The 25,061-nt window shown below is 48.8% G+C and overlaps 2 protein-coding genes across 2 annotated transcripts in view; both read right to left on the bottom strand.

The window, feature by feature from the left end:
• Positions 1–25,061, bottom strand: part of LOC136947507 (adhesion G protein-coupled receptor F5-like) — a 116,669-nt gene that overhangs the window by 40,941 nt on the left and 50,667 nt on the right. The gene's annotated exons all lie outside the window — the stretch shown is intronic.
• Positions 5,129–6,472, bottom strand: pou3f2a (POU class 3 homeobox 2a). The gene has a single exon (XM_067242100.1). The coding sequence runs from the start codon at positions 6,470–6,472 to the stop codon at positions 5,129–5,131; it is 1,344 nt and encodes a 447-aa protein (XP_067098201.1).

Genomic DNA, 25,061 nt, shown 5'->3' on the forward strand with positions numbered 1-25,061 from the left:
CCTCACTAACCCTCACCTTCACTAATCCTCTCTCTTCCTCTATCTGACTGCTGTAGTCATAGACAAATTTGAGCCACAATACTTGAGTAACGGGTTAGGACTCTAGCCTCTAGAGTATTATATATTATAACAATGAATATACAAGTATTATAACCCTTTGGTCGTTTTATAAGATACTCTACTATTATAATCGCACTATAATGTGTTACAATATAATAGACTCTACTGTTATAACCACAGTATAATGTATTTTAATATGAGATTGTACTATTATAACCACTATATTATGAGAAACTCTACTGTTAAAACCACAGTATACTATGTTATATTATATTAGACTACTATTATAACCACACTATAATGTGTTATATTGTTATTATATTATAACAGACTCAACTCTGTGCCTCTGTGTGTAAGTGTGTGAAGGACTATGACTGTGTGTGATGTTTGTGATTATATGAATAATGCAGAGCCTGTAGCAGGGTGAGGGCAGATGCCTGTAGGAGGGTGAGGGCAGAAGCCTGTAGCAGGGTGAGGGCAGATGCCTGTAGGAGGGTGAGGGCAGATGCCTGTAGGAGGGTGAGGGCTGATGCCTGTAGGAGGGTGAGGGCAGAAGCCTGTAGCAGGGTGAGGGCAGATGCCTGTAGGAGGGTGAGGGCTGATGCCTGTAGGAGGGTGAGGGCAGAAGCCTGTAGCAGGGTGAGGGCAGATGCCTGTAGGAGGGTGAGGGCAGATGCCTGTAGGAGGGTGAGGGCTGATGCCTGTAGGAGGGTGAGGGCAGAAGCCTGTAGCAGGGTGAGGGTAGATGCCTGTAGGAGGGTGAGGGCTGATGCCTGTAGGAGGGTGAGGGCAGATGCCTGTAGGAGGGTGAGGGCTGATGCCTGTAGGAGGGTGAGGGCAGAAGCCTGTAGCAGGGTGAGGGCAGATGCCTGTAGGAGGGTGAGGGTAGATGCCTGTAGGAGGGTGAGGGCAGATGCCTGTAGGAGGGTGAGGGCAGATGCCTGTAGGAGGGTGAGGGCAGAAGCCTGTAGCAGGGTGAGGGCAGATGCCTGTAGGAGGGTGAGGGTAGATGCCTGTAGGAGGGTGAGGGCAGATGCCTGTAGGAGGGTGAGGGCAGATGCCTGTAGGAGGGTGAGGGCAGATGCCTGTAGCAGGGTGAGGGCAGAGGCCTGTAGCAGGGTGAAGGCAGATGCCTGTAGCAGGTTGAGGGCAGAGGCCTGTAGCAGGGTGAGGGCAGATGCCTGTAGGAGGGTGAGGGCAGATGCCTGTAGGAGGGTGAGGGCAGATGCCTGTAGCAGGGTGGTGGCAGATGCCTGTAGCAGGGTGAGGGCAGATGCCTGTAGGAGAGTGAGGGCAGATGCCTGTAGGAAGATGAGGGCAGATGCCTGTAGCAGGGTGAGGGCAGAGGCCTGTAGCAGGGTGAGGGCAGATGCCTGTAGCAGGGTGAGGGCAGAAGCCTGTAGCAGGGTGAGGGCTGAGCCTGTAGGAGGGTGAGGGCAGATGCCTGTAGGAGGGTGAGGGCAGATGCCTGTAGGAGGGTGAGGGCAGAGGCCTGTAGGAGGGTGAGGGCTGAGCCTGTAGCAGGGTGAGGGCAGATGCCTGTAGCAGGGTGAGGGCAGAAGCCTGTAGCAGGGTGAGGGCAGATGCCTGTAGGAGGGTGAGGGCAGATGCCTGTAGGAGGGTGGGGGCAGAGGCCTGTAGGAGGGTGGGGGCAGATGTCTGTAGCAGGGTGAGGGCTGAGCCTGTAGCAGGGTGAGGGCAGATGCCTGTAGCAGGGTGAGGGCAGAAGCCTGTAGCAGGGTGAGGGCTGAGCCTGTAGCAGGGTGAGGGCTGAGCCTGTAGGAGGGTGAGGGCAGATGCCTGTAGGAGGGTGAGGGCAGAAGCCTGTAGCAGGGTGAGGGCTGAGCCTGTAGCAGGGTGAGGGCTGAGCCTGTAGGAGGGTGAGGGCAGATGCCTGTAGGAGGGTGCCTGTAGAAATATACAACCTGATGTTTTTGCTCCTTCAGGTTTTCCGCTCCCAAGGCAGATGACCGCTGAAGCCCATTACAGTAAGAGTGACGAGACGTAGCAGACTGTCTGCGGAAGAGAGTCTGGTTAGAGCAGAGACACACCTGGTCTATGGTACAGAGCCTGTTTAGAGCAGAGACACACCTGGTCTATGGTACAGAGCCTGTTTAGAGCAGAGACACACCTGGTCCTCCTAGACTTCAGGAGCTGCAGGTGTATGGTCGTCCAGCAGGTGGCAGTACAGGACTGTCGGCTCAGCAGACACATCTTTCCGACAGATGATACAGTAGAACAAGGGCCTGGGTCTGGTCGCAACGATGCAGAAAATAATCAACCCAAATGATGCAAGATCAAAATATAAATATAGATATATGTCTGTATACAATTAACATAACTTCCAAGAATGTCTATGACATTGGTAGAATATTTAGACATAGTGCTAACATTTCATATTATCATTGGACTAAGCACTGAAAATGTTGTTGTTCAGTCTATTAGAAATTCCTGATTAATTTAATTATGTTCTGGGGAACACAATCAGGTGGAATTTCAGACCTGTAGGCCTAATGTTGAGAGAGCATTTCAGATTAAAAACAATATTCCTCTTTTTCGGTAAATGCAAACTGAGCAATTTAAACACCTTAAGCGTGATAGCTGCATACCAACACGAAGGTTGGTCTACAAATCCTGTTCATTTTTGACATTTTAGTTCTAAAGTCAATTTAGAAACCATACAGACTTTTGCTTTCCTATTTCACCAAATTCAACAAGTATTCAATCTTACTTGACATTGTTGGATCTGCCTTTTCAGTATAATGTATAATGAATTGTAAACAAAGAAATGACGTTCAAATAGGCATATAAACAATGTTCATCTTTGCATAAATATTATTGGCAGGCAGATTGTGTAAAGACACAGTGTATTTCCCAAGACAATATTGTTGCAAATCAGTGGTAATACACACTTATCGGAAACCGCTGAAGGACATTTTTTTCAACCGAGACAGATTGATAAAATCCATAATTATAATGCAGGCTCGCGCGCCCAAGCCTGTTGCCACACAGCATAGCGCGGGATAGTCACGACCCATTCGTCAAGCCAGCTCAATAAATAATGTGAGAAGAATACAAAAGTATTATATAGCAAAACAAATACGTTTTAATGACAAAAAGCATATATAAATTGTGCAATTGTTTTCTTTTCCCTAATCAGAGTCACAGTTGAGGTCAATACAGATTAGGCCATTTTGTAAAATCCTAATTCAGTTTGGGATTAAGAGCGTTGTTCCGGGACATGCAAAATTGTACTTCAAATTATGAAATACTAAAATACCAGGAGGGCTATAAAGATAATTATGTATTTTTCGTGTTTCATTTAAAATCACTTTTCAGACATTTTTTTATGTGCATATGTACCCAGAGATTTAAACCGCAATAAGAGTATCTAATCTTCAAATTTGCAAACGATGAGGGATGTGAATTTTTGAACGACTATAAAATATGGATTTTGAAAGAAAATAAGATCATATCTGTAGGCTACTAGATGGGCTACGTGTTAAGAAATTATGATCTCGGACTAAATGTGATCACCTGTAATTCGTGAGCCTGCCAGTTCAAATGTCTATCTTTTCATTCCATGTTCAAGCTTAAAATCCTTCATTTGGATTTAAGTTACTAATTGTCCTTATTCTTTCTTTTTTCAATTCCCTTCGGAATCCAGCCTACAGAGTCCCATAATTCCAAATGCAACAGACGGGATCTTGCAGAGGTCCATTCAGGCCTACGATGGAACCTTGATCCGTTGGGTTTGACTGGCACTAGTGCTCGAACACGTTTGTGCTTTGGCACAGACTGACAGAAGGAATTCAACAAAACAAACAACAAACATACAAAGCGATACAAAAACGAATAAAGTTACATCCCACGAATATTGTTCTCAGTGAATGAATTCGTCATTAGATTCATTTGTGTCAGAGCTGGTAGCGTTATATTCCGTTATTTTCTTCTTAGGAAATGAAGGCAGAAAGGCCAAGCCTCGGCGTAACCTAGGCTACCGTCCTGCTCTTTCAGGTCACAGCATTTATAAATATACAAGTACGAACAAACTGTAAACAGGCGCGCGGATATTCTGTCAAATGTACACATGGGCACTAAATGAAGCTTTAACAATTCTAGTTTTAGAAGTTTCACCCCAAAGCTACTTTAATTAGATTTTTCTTATTATTCTCTTGTTATTATCATTAATAGGCCTACCCTAATCCTTATTATTTTTTAAATTCTTATTATTAGGCCTGATATTATTATTGCTACTAACAATTGTATGGCCTGTTTCCTCGGAACGGGATACATTCTAATATTTGTAGATTCCTGATAATTTGTTACATGATTTATTAGGCTACTTGGATGCACTCGCACAGCAGTACAACCAGATTCTAATTTGAATGTTTAACACTAGTGAAGAATGCTAGCTATATTGAGCGCCTAAAGTTCAGTAAATTAATGTCAAATGTTAGATGACAATTCGTCTGCAATTAGGCTATATATTTCTGTAGGCCTATAGGCCTAATGTCCTTTCACATTTAAATGGTGACAATACAGCTGAACGAATGTTATAGGCTTGATAATAATAACATCAATAATGATGATAATAATAATAATATATGCTGGTGGTTGAAATGTCTTTTAGTCGGTAACAGGTGCAGCGGTTGCGGCGTGTCCAGCTTCTGGTGTCAGACCCCTGTTGCTTTTGTTATGACTGAAAGATGGCGTTTATTTACCCAACGACGACTGCGACTTTTCATGCCTGCTTTTATCCCGCGGGTACAGCTCGTGCACACACTAGCCTATACTGTCTTTGATTTATAACACATTCTGACTTCACCTCATGTCAACGATGTCAAGCCACGGTAGAATAACCTAGTGCGCTTTAGAGGGCGTTAAAAACCCCATGTAGCCGCGGCCTCGGCTGCTGACTGCCCGCGTTCCAACTATTCCCACTGTGTTTGTAGGTTCTACATTAGCACTGGCTAACGTCCAATGCTAACTGGTCCGGCACAGAGAGACAAATGGGGGACATTCAACGCTCTTTAGGGGTCCATGTGTTTAGGATAATGGGTTCGGGTCATTGCACCGGAGTCTGGCCGCCGTGATGCGGGGGAGTGTCGCCATACATGTCCTCTCCTCCCTGTAACTGTCCTCCGGCGGGTGTCATTCGCTTCTCCTTCTGTCGCCTGTTACAGAACCAAACCCTCACAACCTCCTTCTCCAGCTGCAGGCTGTCCGCTATGGAGGTGATCTCCGCCGCGCCCGGTTTGGGGCATTTGAGAAAATGGCTTTCCAGAGCCCCCTTCACGCCCACCTCAATGGAGGTCCGCTTTTTCCTCTTTCTCCCCTGCGCCGCGATCTTATCCAGGCTTGTGGGGCTCCCCGACGTGGAGTCTGCTTCCTCGAGCCACTTGTTCAGTAAGGGCTTGAGTTTGCACATGTTTTTGAAGCTTAGTTGCAGTGCTTCAAATCTACAGATAGTGGTCTGGGAAAACACGTTTCCATACAGAGTCCCGAGAGCCAGCCCCACATCCGCTTGCGTGAAGCCCAGCTTGATGCGCCGCTGCTTAAACTGCTTGGCGAACTGCTCCAGGTCGTCCGAGGTCGGCGTGTCCTCGTCCGAATGGTCCGCGTGTCCCCCGTGCTGTTGGTGCGCGAGGGACTGCTGGTGGCCACCGCCGTGCTCGCTCAGGTGCGGACTATGGCTGTGGTGCTCCTCGTCCCGCAGGCCGTGATGATGCATCCCCTGCTCGCCCCCGACCAGACCGAACCCCGACTGGGAATACACGAGGCTCTGTCCGTCAGACGTCGCCATACCGGGAATATGCGTGGTGGCCGTGCTCGTTCGCCATGCCCTGGCGTCGTGGTGTGTCTGGTGCGCGAGGTGAGGGTGTCGCTGTTGCTGCTGCAGACTAGCGGAATTCTGCAGCTCCTCGCGGTCACTGTTCTGCAGCACGGGCTTCACGTCCTGCTCTCCGAGGGGACTCGGCGGCCAGGGCACCCCGTCCCCGTGCGACAGAGCAGTTATCCACTGGTGCGCGTGGCTGAGCGGATGACCGCCGCCCGATAACGTGTAGTCGTTCTGGAGCAGGGTGTGCGCGTCCCTGTACACTGCCGCTTGCTGCATGCTCCCGGACTCCGAGTGCGGCGGAGGCGCGCTGCTGGGGCTAGAGAGGACGCTATAGTGGTTGGATGCTGCGGTCGCCATAACTCTTGGAACCGGAGTGATGGCTCCAGTTAAAAACGAGCAGCCTTTGACAGTAACTCTCCTCCGCCACGGGGCAACTAGGCGTCTCTCTCTATCTCCCGGGCGCTGGGCCAAGGGGACGCAGAGGCGCGCACCTGAGGTCCGCCTCGCTCCGCTCTTTATTGGCCAAGAACGGTTGACAGATGTGGTTACCCCTGACAGCACCCCGCTCATTGGTCACGGGAGATTCTATAGAACCCCCTATCACTCTCCCCAACAATACAGTCCCGCCGCACACTACAGAGCAGGGAGGAACGTGGGTCTGGACAAGGATCTGTGGACAGACACTTGCCTCTGTGCAGAAATAGGGGTCACAGAAATACAGTCTTGCGAAAGTTTTATACATTTGGTTAGAAGCAGTGGTTAATAACCTACAGGGAACGTGTTTTTTAGAGGACGGTTGATGCGTAAAATGAGCAATGTTCTTCTTGATACCCTGGCATGTCTGTCAATTGCGCATTTATTTTTAAAACCACATCCATATCTGACAAAACTGTCATCACTGGAAAAAAGAAGGTTTAGTTGGCACTATCCAGGGTGTTAATTAATGACAGCAGCATAACTTTAGTTATATTGCGCTATTTCTCGGTGGGCGAGGTGGCTTGATCTCGGGCAGATATATGGTGTCATGGACCCTCCAGCTGCCTCTCTCCCATCATGACGCTGTCCAAAGACAGTAGCTGCATTTTCGCGGCCTCGTGCCCCGTTGCCATAGCGAGCGCAGTGAATGGAACAACAACGCCCACGTCACAGCTGCATTCGCCTCTCCTTTTCGATCTTTCCCAAAGAACCTATTCGTGCAGCTCGCTCGGCCGACGGGACGAATAAAAGGAGGCGAGCGGAGAGGGCACCTCGGGGCTAAAGGAGAAAACGGGGAAAGAATAGTCTTTCTTGCCTACTCGCGCGCCCATGGTGCCGAGTGCAACTTGCATGTTGGGTAAACTTTGGGATACTGGCACGCGGAGGTTTTGTGGTGGGAATCTATTTTCAAAGTAATCTCATATTCTCATATCCCACAACCCCAAGAGAGAAGGCTTAATATATTTAATAAAAAATGTGATTATAATTTCAATAAAAAATATGGCAAAACAATGTTCATAGAAAGATGGATAAAAAAATACATGTAAACGCGGTTTCTTTGAAGTAAAAGCAGAGTGCCTATTACTAAAGGTCTTTAGTTAAACACATTTACATATTTTTAAATGTTCTGTAAGACCCCTGTGATAACTAACCCTAACCCTGGCTATTAAGCCAGTGTGATAAGAAAGCTCACTAGTTAATCATAAGTGGCCTATAAGATGAACACGTGACCCTTCAAATAACCAGAGAAGAAGATAATGTTAACATGAGAACTTCCATCAGCCACTAATCACAGCTCACTGAAACTGAGAAATGCACGTTAAATAACATTGATTGATCAATCTTAAATACATTAAGTAATATGTGTATATGTATTTATATATATGTATAACTTGTGTTTATGTTTTCACAATAATAAATAAATCAAAGAGCAGAGAATTAGATCAATTTATGTGGGCATAAATTGACCCGTTTACTGAATAATGCGGATTGAAGGAACATTTGCGATGATTAGGGTCGCCAACGTGTCGCCAGGGGCTCTGACTAGTCATGTGTGAAGAGAGGCAAAACATATTACCCTAATGGACTAATATGCAAACTACGGGCTGGACAATTACCAGGCTTAATAACACATCCACCATGCAAGTCCTGTCCTTACTAGATGAAAGGGTTGCTGCTAATTCAGTCAGTAGACCAGTCTTCCATCAACATAGGTCACTGTTACACCACAAGCCCGGTGTCTTTGGCTCTGACTTCAGAGGATTGAGAGTTAATAGTGGAGAATCTGAGCATCAGATTAACAGTAATTATATGTCTCCTGAACTGTAAAGATTCACTTTCGAACCAGGAAGCAGCCAGCCCTCCCAACCAGCAAGCAGCCAGCCCTCCCAACCAGCAAGCAGCCAGCCCTCCCAACCAGCAAGCAGCCAGCCCTCCCAACCAGCAAGCAGCCAGCCCTCCCAACCAGCAAGCAGCCAGCCCTCCCAACCAGCAAGCAGCCAGCCCTCCCAACCAGGAAGCAGCCAGCCCTCCCAAACAGCAAGCAGCCAGCCCTCCCAACCAGCAAGCAGCCAGCCCTCCCAACCAGCAAGCAGCCAGCCCTCCCAACCAGCAAGCAGCCAGCCCTCCCAACCAGCAAGCAGCCAGCCCTCCCAACCAGCAAGCAGACAGCCTTCCCAACCAGGAGTGTGTGTGTTTAAATGCATGTTAAACACACACACTCACACACACTGTGTGTGTGTGTGTGTGTGTGTGTGTGTGTGCGGCCATGCACATGTTGTGTGTGGAAGTTTTTTTCTGGTTGTCCCCTCCGACAGGGTGACCAGCACACAGCCCTCCCCTGTGGGAACCGTCCTGCAGGATGAGTGGGGCTGGGGGCTCCTTTATGCTGCCGGACACAGGGGCTGGGGGCTCCTTTATGCTGCCGGACACAGGGAGATAATGGCCTTCCCTCCACAGCTGGCCCACACAATCAAAGACAGAGGGGCTCGGAGGATTCCAGCTTTAACCAGGCCATTGTGTGGACTAATTACATCTGAATGCAGGACCCCAAGAACTCACCTCCCCCCAAACTCAACCTGAAGAGAATACCCCAAACAACTTTTTAGAGAAGGAGACCCACACTCTCTCTCTCTCACACACACACACACACACACACACACACACACACACACACACACACACACACACACACACACACACACACACACACACACACACACACACACACACACACACACACCAGAGGGAATCTCTTCAAAGCACCCCGTCTCACTCACATGTGGCTCTCCGCATTAGATCAGATCTCAGGGAGCAGCACTAGAGAGAAGAGAGGAGGAGAGGAGGGAGGGGGAGGAGGAGGAGGAGAGACTAGTAGCAGAGGAGGAGAAGAGGGGGGGGGAGAGGGGAGGGGAGAGGAGGAGAGGCGGGGGGAAGAGGGGAGGGGAGAGGAGGAGAGGAAAGGAAGAGAGAAGAGAGGAGCAGAGAGGAGAGGAGGGCTACAGGTGATGAGAGGTAATGTAACCCCCCTCCCTAGCCTATTTGCCTCCATCTCCTATCAGGGGACTGTTCCCATTTGAATGCTCTAAACAGAATTTCGTTGTTTTCTATGACAATGACAAATAAATATTGAATGAATGAATTTGAAGACGCCAGCAGTACAACGTTAATCTGGTGTTGTGTAAAACCGTGACGGGTTATCAAATGCAATCTGTCTTGTTCTCATGTCATCTGCTCTGGATATTGTGATGAACAAAAGAGAGAGAGGTTCAGTCCATGGTAAACAGACTGGATCCCAGCTGTATAGTTCTTCATGTGTTTGAGTGTCCCTCTTTCTCCTTCCTTTCTCACGTTCTCTACACGTGTGTGTCAGCATGTGATTCTTCCCTGGACCTTGTATGTGTATGTCTGTGTGTGTGTGTGCATGAGTTTGTGTGAGTGTGTGAGAGTGTGCATATGTGTGTTTTGCGTATGTGTGTATGTGTGTGTGTGAGTGTGTGTGTGTGAGTCAGGGTTAGGAGGTCCCGCTTGGCGCTCAGTTTAGCATTGATTTATTCTCTTTCTCCAATTTATTTCCCTCCGCCTGATCTGCCTCTGGGAGGACGACTGGAGGAGAAACGCCAACCCCAGTAACCATCCCCTCCCTCTCTCTCTCCCTCCCCCCACTCTCCCTCTCTCCCCCCCGCTCTCTCTCTCCCTCTTAGCCCCTCTCTCCCCTCCCTCCCTCTCTCTCTCCCTCTCTCCCCCCGCTCTCTCTCTCTCCCCCTCTCCCTCTCTCCCCCTCTCCCTGTCTCCCCTACCTCTCTCTCTTTCCCCCCGCTCTCTCTCTCCCTCTCCCCTCCCTCTCTCTCTCCCTCTCTCCCCCTGCTCTCTCTCTCCCTCTTAGCCCCTCCCTCTCTCCCTCTCTCCCTCCGCTCTCTCTCTCCCTCTCCCCCCGCTCTCTCTCTCCCTCTTAGCCCCTCCCTCCCCTCGCCTCTCTCTCCCCCTCTTCCCCCCTCTATCCCCCCCATCTTTCTCCCCCCCCCCTCTCTCTATCTCTCTAAATACCCAGACATAAAATTACAGAAACAGACACTCACTCCTAGAACCAGTCTGCCAATCAAACATACATCCTGTACATTTTCACAGACATGGTACAGCATACACACCTACATACTGAAGCTGTTAGCTTACACCTATATACATGCCTGCAGTATACACTGAAGCAACACTGTTAGATTACAAACTGTTTAATTAAACACCAAGAGACTAGTGACACACCAGGAGACTAGTGACAACAGGAGACTCTAGTGACACACCAGGAGACTCTAGTGACACACCAGGAGACTAGTGACACACCAGGAGACTAGTGACACCAGGAGACTCTAGTGACACACCAGGAGACTAGTGACACACCAGGAGACTCTAGTGACACACCAGGAGACTAGTGACACACCAGGAGACTAGTGACACACCAGGAGACTCTAGTGACACACCAGGAGACTAGTGACACACCAGGAGACTCTAGTGACACCAGGAGACTCTAGTGACACACCAGGAGACTAGTGACACACCAGGAGACTCTAGTGACACACCAGGAGACTAGTGACACACCAGGAGACTCTAGTGACACACCAGGAGACTAGTTACACACCAGGAGACTCTAGTGACACACCAGGAGACTAGTGACACACCAGGAGACTAGTGACACACCAGGAGACTCTAGTGACACACCAGGAGACTAGTGACACACCAGGAGACTCTAGTGACACACCAGGAGACTAGTGACACACCAGGAGACTCTAGTGACACACCAGGAGACTAGTGACACACCAGGAGACTCTAGTGACACACCAGGAGACTAGTTACACACCAGGAGACTCTAGTGACACACCAGGAGACTAGTGACACACCAGGAGACTAGTGACACACCAGGAGACTCTAGTGACACACCAGGAGACTAGTGACACACCAGGAGACTCTAGTGACACACCAGGAGACTAGTGACACACCAGGAGACTCTAGTGACACACCAGGAGACTAGTGACACACCAGGAGACTCTAGTGACACACCAGGAGACTAGTTACACACCAGGAGACTCTAGTGACACACCAGGAGACTAGTGACACACCAGGAGACTCTAGTGACACACCAGGAGACTAGTGACACACCAGGAGACTCTAGTGACACACCAGGAGACTAGTGACACACCAGGAGACTCTAGTGACACACCAGGAGACTAGTGACACACCAGGAGACTCTAGTGACACACCAGGAGACTAGTTACACACCAGGAGACTCTAGTGACACACCAGGAGAAATCACCTCCACATGTCAGCATGTCTTTACCTTGTCTTCATGTCCAGAACCCCCCTGGAGGGAGACTATCCTGCTGTCCTGCTGTCCCCCTTGGAGGTTTGATTGTGTGTGTGTGTATGTGTGTGTGTCTATATGTGTGTGTGTGTGTGTGTTTGAGTGAGTGTGTGTGTCTATGTGTGTGTGTGTGTTTACGTGAGTGGACACCTCTTGATGTCACCCCATCTGCCTCTGCTCACGTTTGTAAATCACTTGAAACCCACTCATGCTCTCCTGCATGAAGCAACTGTAGAATAGAGGAGCTTTGAAACAGAGGTGGGTGTGTATGTGTGTGTGTGTGTGCGTTTGTGCATGAATGTGTAAGTGTGTGTGTGTGCATGTGTGTATTTGTGTGCGTGCGCGTGTGTATGCATGTGTGTGAGAGCCGTTAAACCTACTTGAAAGCTGGCCCCCTCCCCCACCTGTCCTGATCGATGGTTGGGGGCCAAGAGCAGGATTAAACCAGGGCTAAATCTAGTCCAATCAATACTGATGGCCCAGCCCTGGGTTAAGAACAGGAGTAAATCTTGGCAGATCCATACAGCTAGTATCACTAGGGCCCCTGTCACAGATACACATTCAGCTAGCCTCACACAGTGACCAGTCCTGCTAGAGGGAGCTAACCTTAACACCACCGATCTCCAACTCTGAGGAGCATTAAAACTAAAAAACATTAAGTATGTTTTGATTGGACATTGGAATGACGTTCAACATTGTTTAATGTGTTGTTATAAATAAAGGTTCAATATTATTTTGTAGATATTTTATTATGAGAACCTTGTTTATCCAACATCTCTCTTCCCTTTGAACCCTCCCTTCTCTCTTCTCTCTCTCCCCTCCCCTCTCTCTCAATGTGGGGGAAGGATGAGGGTTGGTTTCATTCAGAGAACCACTTACTTGCATCTCTTTTGATTCATGCCCCCCCTCCATCCTCTGCCCCCTTCACACACACACCTCAACCCTCTGCTTCCCTTACTCACACACACACACACAGAACCCAACACAACCATGCACACCCTAACTCATATTGGAAGGACAGACAATGTCAAAAATCACACTGTAACAGTCACATCTTTTAGATTCTCTATATTATAGACTATATTATAGACTATTGGTCTTCATTCCCAGTATACTGGGAATAGGCTGTGAATCCTTATTCCCAGTATATTTTGTTGTTTAGATGAATAATTTTTATGACCTTTTGGTGTGTCATGATTGTGGCAAAAAATAAAATTCTGACCCCCCGGGCCTCCCACCCCTGGGCCCCCCACCCCCCTGGGCCCCCCACCCCCTGGGCCCCCCACCCCCTGGGCCCTCCACCCCCCTGGGCCCTCCACCCCCCGGGCCTCCACCCCCTGGGCCCCCCACCCCCTGGGCCCCCCACCCCCTGGGCCCTCCACCCCCCTGGGCCCTCCACCCCCCGGGCCTCCACCCCCTGGGCCCCCCACCCCCTGGCCCCCCCACCCCCTGGGCCCCCCACCCCCCTGGGCCCCCCACCCCCTGGGCCCCCCACCCCCTGGGCCCTCCACCCCCCTGGGCCCTCCACCCCCCGGGCCTCCACCCCCTGGGCCCTCCACCCCCCTGGGCCCCCCGGCCCCCCACCCCCTGGGCCCCCCCACCCCCTGGGCCCCCCACCCCCTGGGCCCTCCACCCCCCTGGGCCCTCCACCCCCCGGGCCTCCACCCCCTGGGCCCCCCACCCCCTGGGCCCCCCACCCCCCTGGGCCCCCCACCCCCCTGGGCCACTCCTCGTTTTTGATATTGATGTCTCTAAGGTTTAAATATTATTTAAACAAATCAAGGTTAGGAAAAGTCCTGGCCCTGACAACATCAGTGATCGAGTGCTTAAGTCCTGTGCTGGTCAGTTAAGTGAGATTTTAAAAGTGATTTTCACTCAATCCTTCCAGATGCAAACAGTGCCAAGAATTTTGAAACATTCTATCATCATTCCTGTGGCTAAGTGTAACAACCCCACAATCTTGAATGACATTCGACCTGTAGCTCTTACCTCATTGGTGATGAAAACCTTTGAGAAGTTAGTTAAGCAGGTGTTATTGGAGCAGGTGGAGAAACAGTTAGATCCACTGAAGTTTGCCTATAGGGCTAGCAGAGGTGTTGAGGATGCAAAACTTGCATTGTTTAATTCTCTCTATCAACATCTGGAGACCCCAAAAACTCATGCTAGGCTCCTTTTTATCGATTTCTCATCAGCATTCAACACTATTCAGCCATACTTGTTGGCTGAGAAACTCCAGGCTCTTTATAACTTGAATTCTACCCTAATTGGCTGGTTACTGGATTTTCTGTCAGATAGGTCGCAGTGTGTGAGGGTTAATGGTGCCTTATCCTCAAAAGTCCTTTGTTCCACAAGGTTTCCTCAGGGCTGTGTCCTTTCACCATTGATTTTTATTTTATATACTAATGACTGTAGGAGTAGGTATGAGAATAGGCAGTGTGTGAAGTTTGCAGATGACACAGTTATAGTGAGCCTTTTGAACAATGATGAGGAGGGACATGGTCCTGTAGTTGATGATTTCATTGCTTGGTGTGACAACTTTTGTTTGTCTATCAATGTTTCCAAGACCAAGGATATGATTGTTAATTTCCTCAAGTCACAGCACAATGTTCCGCAAACTGTTATTCATAACAAGAATGTTGACACTAGCTGAATGTAAATATTTAGGAACCATCATCAACAACAAGTTATCTTTTGAGAGCAATACTGAGGCTGTCTGTAAAAAGTCCCAACAGAGACTTTTCTTTTTGAGGGTGTGCACGACTTTGATGACTTAGTTTTACCAGTGTTTTATTGAATCTGTCTTGACATTTGGCATTGTGGTGTGGTACAGTGGTCTTCCATTGATCAGCAAGCATAAGCTTACAAAGCTGGTAAATGTAGCATCTAAGGTGGTTGGGGTGCAACTAGCCCAGTTGCAAGACATATGATAAACGGGTTATGGGTAAGGCTAAACAAATTTTAAACTGCCCTGATCACCCACTTTTCGGGGAGTTTAATTTGCTCTGTTCAGGTTGCTGCTTTAGGCTACCTAGGTCTCGTGCCAGAGATTCCTTCATTCATGTGGCTATTATGAACCTGAATTAACTTGGCTGACATCTAGATTTTTTTTATTTTAGATATTATTTCTTTCTTTCTTTCATTTTTTCCTGCCAATGGCCATTATGATGGATTCCAGTTGTAGGCTACTGTCCCAACTGGACCCTGTCATTGGGTTTGGGGGAAGGTGTGTCTCCATTGTGTGTTTGGGAGTCAGGGGGCAGAGCGGTTAGGGAAGCGGGCTTGTAATCAGAAGGTTGCCAGTTCGATTCCCGGCCGTGCCAGATGACGTTGTGTCCTTGGGCAAGGCACTTCACCCTACTTGCCTCGGGGGAATGTCCCTGTACTTACTGTAAGTCGCTCTGGATAAGAGCGTCTGCTAAATGACTAAATGTAATGTAAATGTTCTGTGTTGTGTAATGTTGTTGGCATTTGGCGATGCTGGTCTGTGTATGTGTTTCTGACCCCTGCTGCTCACTAATTTCCTCTTGAAAATTTCCTTTTGAAGGATAAATAAAGTTGAAAGTTGATGTCTGTCTGTCTGTCCCACCCGTCCTCTCTGTATTCCCCTGGAGTACTACTAGCCCCTCCCATGACTTTCAGCCCCTCCCACAACTTTCAGCCCCTTCCACAACTTTCAGCCCCTCCCACGACTTTCAGCCCCTCCCACAACTTTCAGCCCCTCCCACAACTTTCAGCCCCTCCCACGATTTTCAGCCCCTCCCACAACTTTCAGCCCCTCCCACGATTTTCAGCCCCTCCCACAACTTTCAGCACCTCCCACGAGTTTCAGCCACTTTGACCAATTGCATTGATGGTGAATCTGTCCTTAACCTTCTAAAGTTAACTTCCTGTGGTGGCAATTTGTCCTTTTCATGTTCGGCTCACCTGTGATTCATCTGGGCCTCTCCTAAATGTCTGCCCTGGTGACTGTTGTCTAATGGACCTGTGGGGGGGGTTGCCTGAACCACCACTGCATTTAAAGATCCCATCCTGAAACTGAGCCAAGATGGATTCTGTAAATCGAAGTGGAATGGGTGGAGGCAAGACCTAGGGGAACAATCATGCCTTCTCTCAATACGGTGATAAAACAAATCTCTGTCTTGTTCTTTCACTCTCACTGTGCCTCTCTATCCTACACACATGCACACACACTGACACACACACAGACACACACACAAACACACACATCTTGTTGTCTAACGGCAAACACAATAGAGCCCAGATAGCCTAAGGTCCCAGAGGGTTCTGGAAGGTTCCAGTCTTGTGGGCTGTTTGGAACCCAAAAAGGGTTCTATTCCAAACCACACAAACTGCTAGTCTCCCTCTAGAACCATGGTGAGATTCTATACAGCCCCTCTGGCGTCAGACCACGCATAGAGATTATTAAAGCTTGTGTGTGTGTACATGGCACAGGGACATTATTGGAGCTCAGAGTGTAGGCATGTCTGGGTTAGGCTTGCACATCCCAGTCACACACACCTCTTGCCTCAACACACACATACCAGTGTCAATATATGAAAGAAGGAACCAATGTAAATTGCTTTTGTCAAGGCACAATAGGAACCATGGTCTCCATGCATATCAAGTATGTTTCAGATGATGGGGAAAACAACCCAGTTCCTCTCAGCGGCAGGCTAGCCAATTAATTTGGGTCTCTGATCTCAAAGGCTTGGAGAAGAGGTGCTCGGCTAGGCTAATTTACGTAGCATATCCCAGGTCTGTATTAAATATATTCATGAGGCTAATTCCGTTAGCGCCCCAGCCCTGTAGCATGCGTGCGCTAGCTCCCATTAGTGCTAATCCGCCTCCAGTGGAATACACACAGACGCTGCTTTTCTGCATAAAGCAAACAAAATTAAATTCACTTTGGCTCTAGATTCTAGAGTTCTGCCCCCCACCCCAAACACTCTCTCTCTCGCTCGCACTCTTGCTCTCGCTTTGTCTCTCTCTCTGTGGGATAAATTACTCCCGATTCATAACCCAGTAAAATTACAGGGAAGGAAACATGAGACTTCTAGTCGATTGGGATCACCCTCCCAATACACATCCTCCCAACACACACACACACACATACACACATTTAATAAGAACAAACATACACACAAATGCTACAGAAACATTGTGGATGGTATTGAAACTGTGATTTAGTTATAATAAAGGTATTGTTGATGCTACATGTCTCAGAGTGCAGACAAAACTGCTGATCTGATCTGGAGTGTGAGGGATCAGAGGCAAATGCTGGGCACACATGTTTGTGGTTGAAGGGAGAGAGGGAGAGGTATATAAAGGGAGAAAGAGAGTTAAAGAGAGACAGAGTTAGAGGGGGGAAAGGGGGGGAGAGAGAGAGGTAGAGTGGAGGGAGAGAGAGAAAGAGAGGGAGTTAGAGGGGGAGAGAGGTATTGGGGTAGAGAGGTAAAGGGGGAATTGAGAGTTTGATTCCCGGCCGTGCCAAAATGACGTTGAGTCCTTGGGCAAGGCACTTCACCCTACTTGCCTCGGGGGAATGTCCCTGTACTTACTGTAAGTCGCTCTGGATAAGAGCGTCTGCTAAATGACTAAATGTAAATGTAATGTAATGTAAAGGTAGAGAGGCCGAGGGGGAGAGAGAGGTAGAGGGGAGTGTGTCTCCAGATAGCAGGGGGGGAGCGTGTCTCCAGATAGCAGGGTGGGAGCGTGTCTCCAGATAGCAGGGTGGGAGCGTGTCTCCAGATAGCAGGGGGGGAGCGTGTCTCCAGATAGCAGGGTGGGAGCGTGTCTCCAGATAGCAGGGTGGGAGCGTGTCTCCAGATAGCAGGGTGGGAGCGTGTCTCCAGATAGCAGGGGGGGAGCGTGTCTCCAGATAGCAGGGTGGGAGCGTGTCTCCAGATAGCAGGGGTGGAGTCTGTCTCCAGATAGCAGGCTGTCTCCAGATAGCAGGCTGTCTCCAGATAGCAGGCTGTCTCCGCTGTCTCCAGATAGCAGGCTGTCTCCGCTGTCTCCAGATAGCAGGCTGTCTCCTCTGTCTCCAGATAGCAGGCTGTCTCTGCTGTCTCCAGATAGCAGGCTGTCTCCTCTGTCTCCAGATAGCAGGCTGTCTCTGCTGTCTCCAGATAGCAGGCTGTCTCTGCTGTCTCCAGATAGCAGGCTGTCTCCAGATACCAGGCTGTCTCCAGATAGCAGGCTGTCTCTGCTGTCTCCAGATAGCAGGCTGTCTCCGCTGTCTCCAGATAGCAGGCTGTCTCCGCTGTCTCCAGATAGCAGGCTGTCTCTGCTGTCTCCAGATAGCAGGCTGTCTCCTGATAACAGGCTGTCGACCCTCTAACACAGGAGCAGAGGGAGATGTTGGAGAGGAGGAGTTTACTGCAGAGCTGAGCTAAAAAAGAGCTGCTTGGCTGTTTTGAACTTGACCTGGGGCCAGATCAATGTGTTTCTGTGTGTGTGTTAGTGTCTGTGAGCGTGTGTGTGTGTTTGAGTGTGTGCGTGAGTGTGAGCGTGTGTGTGTAAGAGTAAACGTGTGTGAGCGAGCCAGATCAATGTGTCTCCGTGTGCCACGGAATGAGAGAGCACACTGATTACCCAGGGGCTGGTGGGGAAGAGGGGAGGGAGGGATAGATGGGTGGAGGGAGAGGAAGGATGAGAGGGAGGGAGGGATAGATGGGTGGAGGGAGAGGAAGGATGAGAGGGAGGGAGGGATAGATGGGTGGAGGGAGAGGAAGGATGAGAGGGAGGGATAGATGGGTGGAGGGAGAGGAAGGATGAGAGGGAGGGAGGGATAGATGGGTGGAGGGAGAGGAAGGATGAGAGGGAGGGAGGGATAGATGGGTGGAGGGAGAGGAAAGATGAGAGGGAGGGAGGGATAGATGGGTGGAGGGAGAGGAAGGATGAGAGGGAGGGAGGATAGATGGGTGGAGGGAGAGGAAGGATGAGAGGGAGGGAGGGATAGATGGGTGGAGGGAGAGGAAGGATGAGAGGGAGGGAGGGATAGATGGGTGGAGGGAGAGGAAGGATGAGAGGGAGGGAGGGATAGATGGGTGGAGGGAGAGGAAGGATGAGAGGGAGGGAGGGATAGATGGGTGGAGGGAGAGGAAGGATGAGAGGGAGGGAGGGAGGGATAGATGGGTGGAGGGAGAGGAAGGATGAGAGGGAGGGAGGGATAGATGGGTGGAGGGAGAGGAAGGATGAGAGGGAGGGAGATGTGTTGAGCAGAAGACAGAGCTGATACCAGGATCAGAGAGAAGCTCATTTTCATTCGTGGGGGGTGGGTGTGTGGGGGGTGGGGTGAGTGTGGGGTGGGGGTGGGGGTGGGGGGTGTGTGGTGGGTGTGTGGGGTGGGGTGGGTGGGGTGTGTGTGGGGTGGGTGGGGTGGGTGTGTGGGGTGTGTGGGGGGTGGGGTGAGTGTGGGGTGGGTGTGTGGGGTGTGTGTGGGGTGGATGTGTGGGGTGTGTGGGGGGTGGGGTGGGGGTGGGGTGGGTGGGGTGGGGGGTGTGTGGGGTGGATGTGTGGAGGTTAACGAGAGAACAGAGGGCCCAAGACGGTCAGGGTGAGACGGTCAGGGTGAGACGGTCAGGGTGAGACGGTTAGGGTGAGCCGGCACATTCTCCAGCCCAACAGGGAGGCTCCTCCTGGGCATCAGTATGCACCACCATCCCCCTGCTCCTCTGGACCTCATCAGTGCTGTGTGTTTATGGCACGCGCCCCAGTCGATTTGTGTGTATGTAGGTGTGTGTGTGTGCGTGCAAGGCTCATTAAAGACAAACACTGTGTGGTCATAGTACTGGTCAAGGTGTGGCTGCTAGAGTGACAAACCCTAATCAGGGTAATGCCTGAAGCCTGTTGAGTGACTAGATGGTCTCTATGTAGAAATCTACATGGTCTATATCTGGGGTCAGAATAAATCAAAACATCTGAAATTCATTTTAAAGAGTAAAAGAAAATCTTTCCTTTTTTCTTAAACATATTTTCTGTATCCACAAATCAGGGTATCACCTCCATTCACAAATCAAGGTCTAGTCAGGATGGCAAGGCAGGTCTAGTCAGGAAGGTCCTATCTATATGGTGTACATGGTCTATATCTATAACATGATGTGTTTGAGTTCAAAAGCAGAAGCTGACAGAAGAGACTGACTCATGACACATGGGAACGCCTTCGTCTACGTGAAACGCCCTCTCCGAGAGCCCTGGGAGAGCCCCTCGGAGAGCCCTCGGAGAGCCCCTCGGAGAGCCCCTCGGAGAGCCCCGGAGAGTTCGACATGCACCTCCTGAATTTCCTAACTATCCGTCATAATTTCGGATAGTTACGAATACCCCCTTGGCTGTGATTTCTCAGTATTAAGAACCGCTTGCGTCAGGGGAGGGGGCGGGCTTGCCATGATCAACACGACAAACAGAATCCTTTGACCGCCATTGCTGTACGTTTTTAGAATTCATATTTCAGCTAAACAGTACATGTAAATCAGCATCTGAATTAAAATGTGACGAGAAATGGGCAGTGTAGTTGCTGAAAATGTGTTTATTTGAAAACGGCTAATTAGTAAATTTGCTCAGATTTTTCGATAACCTAGCTAGCATCGCAGTGCAGCGCCACCTACTCTTCTGGCGGTGAATTGTTTTCAGCACCCACAGCCTACGGAGAATCAAACGAAAAAGAGTCTATCCGTATCCGTCCGCATCCGTCCGCCCGCCCATCCGTAAACGGAGTCGGAGAAGCATATAAAGGCCTTAATGCTTTTGCACCCATTTCAGGCGTGTTTGTTTCGCAACGTTGCTCGGATTGCTGCTGCTATTTCACTAGGAGACATATGCGAGAAAACCCGCATCCTGGTTTACACCTGCTTTTAAGAGGCGCTGAATTTTCACCGCAAAATTGAGGGGCGCACTTTCACAGGCGTTTTTTGTACATACCGCGGAATACATAATTAGGCGCACTTTACGCATCCCTCCCATCTCTTTATGGGAAACTCACACTTTCCCCTTGACCCTCCCGTGAATGCATATGCATGACACGGAAAAGCGCAATTTGCCATTTTCAGTTCCCGTGACAGGCAGTCTGCTTTTACCTCAGTATGTTTGCACATACCTCGCCATGCTTTTACGCGCACGTTGCGAAACAAATACGCCTGAAATGGGCGCAAAAGCATTAGTACATGAGGCCCTGAGTTGATATGACTAATTAACCAAATTAAAGACACATATTTTACTGTAGACAAAGAAACACAAAAAGAGGAGAGGTATGATCACACACACAGACTCACATTTAACTCCTGGATTGATTTCTTGTGTTTTGATATAAATCAATGATGCTTGTATATGTCAGGCAGGGTCATCCCAGCTAAATCCTTCAATTCAATATCCAAGAAAGAGAGTGAGAGAGGTGACAGAGATAGAGAGGGGAGAGAGATTGAACGAGAGATGGGAGGGAGGGGGGAGGGGGTGAATGTAGATGGTGAGGGGGGTAGAAAGAGAGATTGAACGAGAGAGAGGGAGGGAGGAGGTGGAGGGGGTGAATGTAGATGAGGAGGGGGGGAGTGTAGCTGATTTGACCACCTGCTATTGGGTCTATAAAAACATAGATGTACTGAACACACGTACACACTGCATTATTTAACATTTCATAGAATCTAGAATGGGAATCATGTTAGTTGTACAGATGATGCATAGGAAACACATTCAAGATGCAGATATGCACACACATACACATACACACACACTATAATACACACACACACGTATAACTACATGTAAATAAATCACCCATCAGAGAATTATCACGTAAATAAACGTTCATCAGAGAGTTATGTAAATAAACGTCCATCAGAGAGTTATCATGTGCAGCGTGGGTCTCAACACCAGAGAATGTCTAATATGGGGAGAACTGACACACTCGGGAAACTTCCAGGTTCTGAACTGGTTGCAGTTCCACTATAGTTCCATATGGGGGCGCTCACGGGCGAGTGCAGAATGAATGGAGGTCTATGGAGCTATACCCCTCAAAATCCACTTTTCTCAGGATATAATTTTTTGTTGAGTAATTTGAATTTTGCATTCGAAAGAGGAGGCAAAGAAAATACACACCGCTGGGTTTTAAAGACGCTTTTTTGTTCTAAAAGCCTCTTAAAGCTGTCATACAATCAACATTTATTAGCAGAATGCTAGCGTGTTATGGGCAACAACGACTCACCCTGTAAGAAATCAAAAGGACATAAGTACTCGTTCATTCAATTTAATTAAATCTGAGATTTCTCAACGACAATCAGGCGAAAGAGACTAATGTAGCCGTCTAGGTCCATAGACTCCCATTCATTTTGCACTCATCACTATCCGATTTGCACCATTCACGCTGCTCATTAGGGGCCAAGCAGAGAAGCTGCGAGGCACCTATTGTAATTGGTAGGATTATTAGGATTCCTCCGTAAGGAGGAAACCTATTGTTATTGTTAGTTTTATTAGGATTCCTCCGTAAGGAGGAAACCGATTGTTATTGTTAGTTAGGATTTCTCCGTAAGGAGGAAACCTATTGTTATTGTTAGTTTTTATTATTATTATTCTAGTACATTTACATTTTACATTTACATTTACATTTATTCATTTAGTAGATGCTTTTATCCAAAGCGACTTCCAAGAGAGAGCTTTACAAAGTGCATAGGTCACTGATCATAACAACAAGATAGCCAAAAAACATCGCGAGTAGCCAAAACATGAAGCACACATTGTGAACAACCAAAGTAAGTGCCAAAGGGAAGAACCATAAGAGCATGTAGTTAAACAAGTTACAATTAAACAACATGAACAGCTATAAGTGCAAGTGTACCTGTGGGAAAAAACACATGCACACTGCACACACACCTCCTCACACACGCACACTGCACACACACCTCCTCACACACGCACACTGCACACACACTTCCTCACACACGCACACTGCACACACACCTCCTCACACACGCACACTGCACACACACCTCCTCACACACACACACACTGCACACACACCTCCTCACACACGCACACTGCACACACACCTCCTCACACACACACCTCCTCACACACACACACACTGCACACACACCTCCTCACACACACACACACACCTCCTCACACACGCACACACACCTCCTCACACACACACACACACTGCACACACACCTCACACACACAAACTGCACACACACACACACACCTCCTCACACACACACACACACTGCACACACACTTCCTCTCACACACACACACTGCACACACACCTCCTCACACGCACACACACACACTGCACACACACCTCCTCACACACACACACACTGCACACACACCTCCTCACACACACACACACACACACACTGCACACACACCTCCTCTCACACACACACACACACACACACACACACACACACACACACACACACACACACTGCTCACAAACACACACACCTCTGTTTTCTGCTCCACCAGGATGGAGCCCATCTTTACTGCATCTACTTCCTGGGAGTCACATGGTCAAAGCTGTTATTACAAAACTGCTCCCCCAAGACAAGACAGGGGGGAAAACACATACACACACACAATACACACAATACCTACATACACATGCATATGCTCATACACATACACACAGGTGCTCATACATACACATTTTTATACAAACACACAGAAATGTAAACACACTTACAAACTTGCGCGCACACACACACACACTTTTACACACACACAAATGTAAACACACCCACACAGTCTCACACCCCAAACACACACTCCACCCCCCCTCACCCCCCCCCCCCCCACACACACACACGCACACTGCACACACACCTCCTCACACACACACACACACTGCACACACACCTCCTCTCACACACACACACACACACTCCACCCCCCCCTCCCCCGCCCCCCCCCCCCCCCCCCACACACACACACACACAAGTTGACGCCCGGCCCAACCCGTGATGGATTGGCTGCACCCTCGGCGTGACAGACGAGCGATGGATGGAGCAGAGAGAAGATGAAGGAGAGACAGAAAAGAGGAGAAAGAAGCTGAGAGCTGTGCTCCCCCCTGCCAGACCAACCACATCATTTCCCCCCCAGCACACATGTCATTTCCTCTCAACAAACAACAAACAACCTGGAGGACTACCCTGTAAACCCTCTCCTCCTCCTTCTCCTTTTCTTTCCTCCTCCTCCTCTCCTCTTCTTTTCTCCTTTTCTTTCCTCTTCCTCCTGTCCTGTGTGTGAGATGACATCTAAAAACGTCATCTCACACAAACACACACACACGCGTACACACACACACACCACCTCAGTCCAAGGGCAATTGATCCTATCATATCTGGTCTTGACTGTTATGGTTTCATTGACCACAGTAGGTTGAGTGTATGTGTGTGCTTGTGTCTGTTTGTGTATGTGTGTGTCATGGCCAATCTAAATTATAGCATAAGAACTGTGTGTGTCTGTGTGTTAGTTCATTAGTTATGTTTATGTGTGTGTCTGTGTGTCTATGATGAGTTTACAGTAATGAGACCCTGTTCTCTGTCAGGGTTAGGGTTAGAGTCAGAAATCCCTGTCCTCCTTGCACATGTGTGTGTGCGCGAGTGTGTATGTGTACGTGTGCGTGTGTTTGTGTGTATGTTTGTGTGTGCGTGCGTGTGTGATAAAGGGCAGTGTGTGGGTGTGAACGGCTGTGTTAGCCAGCATGTTCGACATGGCGAGTGTTTTCAACCCTTCAGTGTGCCGTGTGTGTAAACCACCAATTACACACATGGCTAATTACTGCTATAATGATGTAATTAGCTGTGGTTGTACCAGGACAACACATCGACACATCCTTCACTTCTCAGAGAGGCACTGGCACCTGAGAACATTAACACACACACACAGCTATACACACATTAATATTGAAATTGTATACATGGTAATCATTCTCAAGCACTTCAAGGAAGGATTTAACATAGCAGTTTAAACATATGATGGTTAACAGAAACACATGCAGCCTGGAGATCAAACACAAACCTTTCACCTGCACCTGTAACTCTGAGCCTGTTTGTGTGTGTATGAGTGTGTTTATGAATGTATGTGTATGAGCGTGTGTGTATGAGTGTTTGTGTGTGTACAGGAGAGTGTCTCTGTCTAGCTGCTTGAGAATCCAGTCACATCTCAGCTCAGCTCGCAGGCAGGAAGCTGCTTTCACACTCTCAGGTTCTGCTTGTCTAATACCCTTCTGAGTGTGTGTCTGTGTGATTGTGTGTGTGTCTGTGTGATTGTGTGTCTATGTGATTGTGTCTGCATGTGTGTATGCAAAATACTTCAAATTATGAATGTGGGTTG

The sequence above is a fragment of the Osmerus mordax genome, chromosome 8, assembly GCF_038355195.1.
Source record: "Osmerus mordax isolate fOsmMor3 chromosome 8, fOsmMor3.pri, whole genome shotgun sequence".
Taxonomy (NCBI): Eukaryota; Metazoa; Chordata; class Actinopteri; order Osmeriformes; family Osmeridae; genus Osmerus; species Osmerus mordax.

Bases quoted from the DNA above. Each gene is read 5' to 3' on its own strand.
- pou3f2a (XM_067242100.1), bottom strand. From the start codon at position 6,472: ATGAGCGGGGTGCTGTCAGGGGTAACCACATCTGTCAACCGTTCTTGG.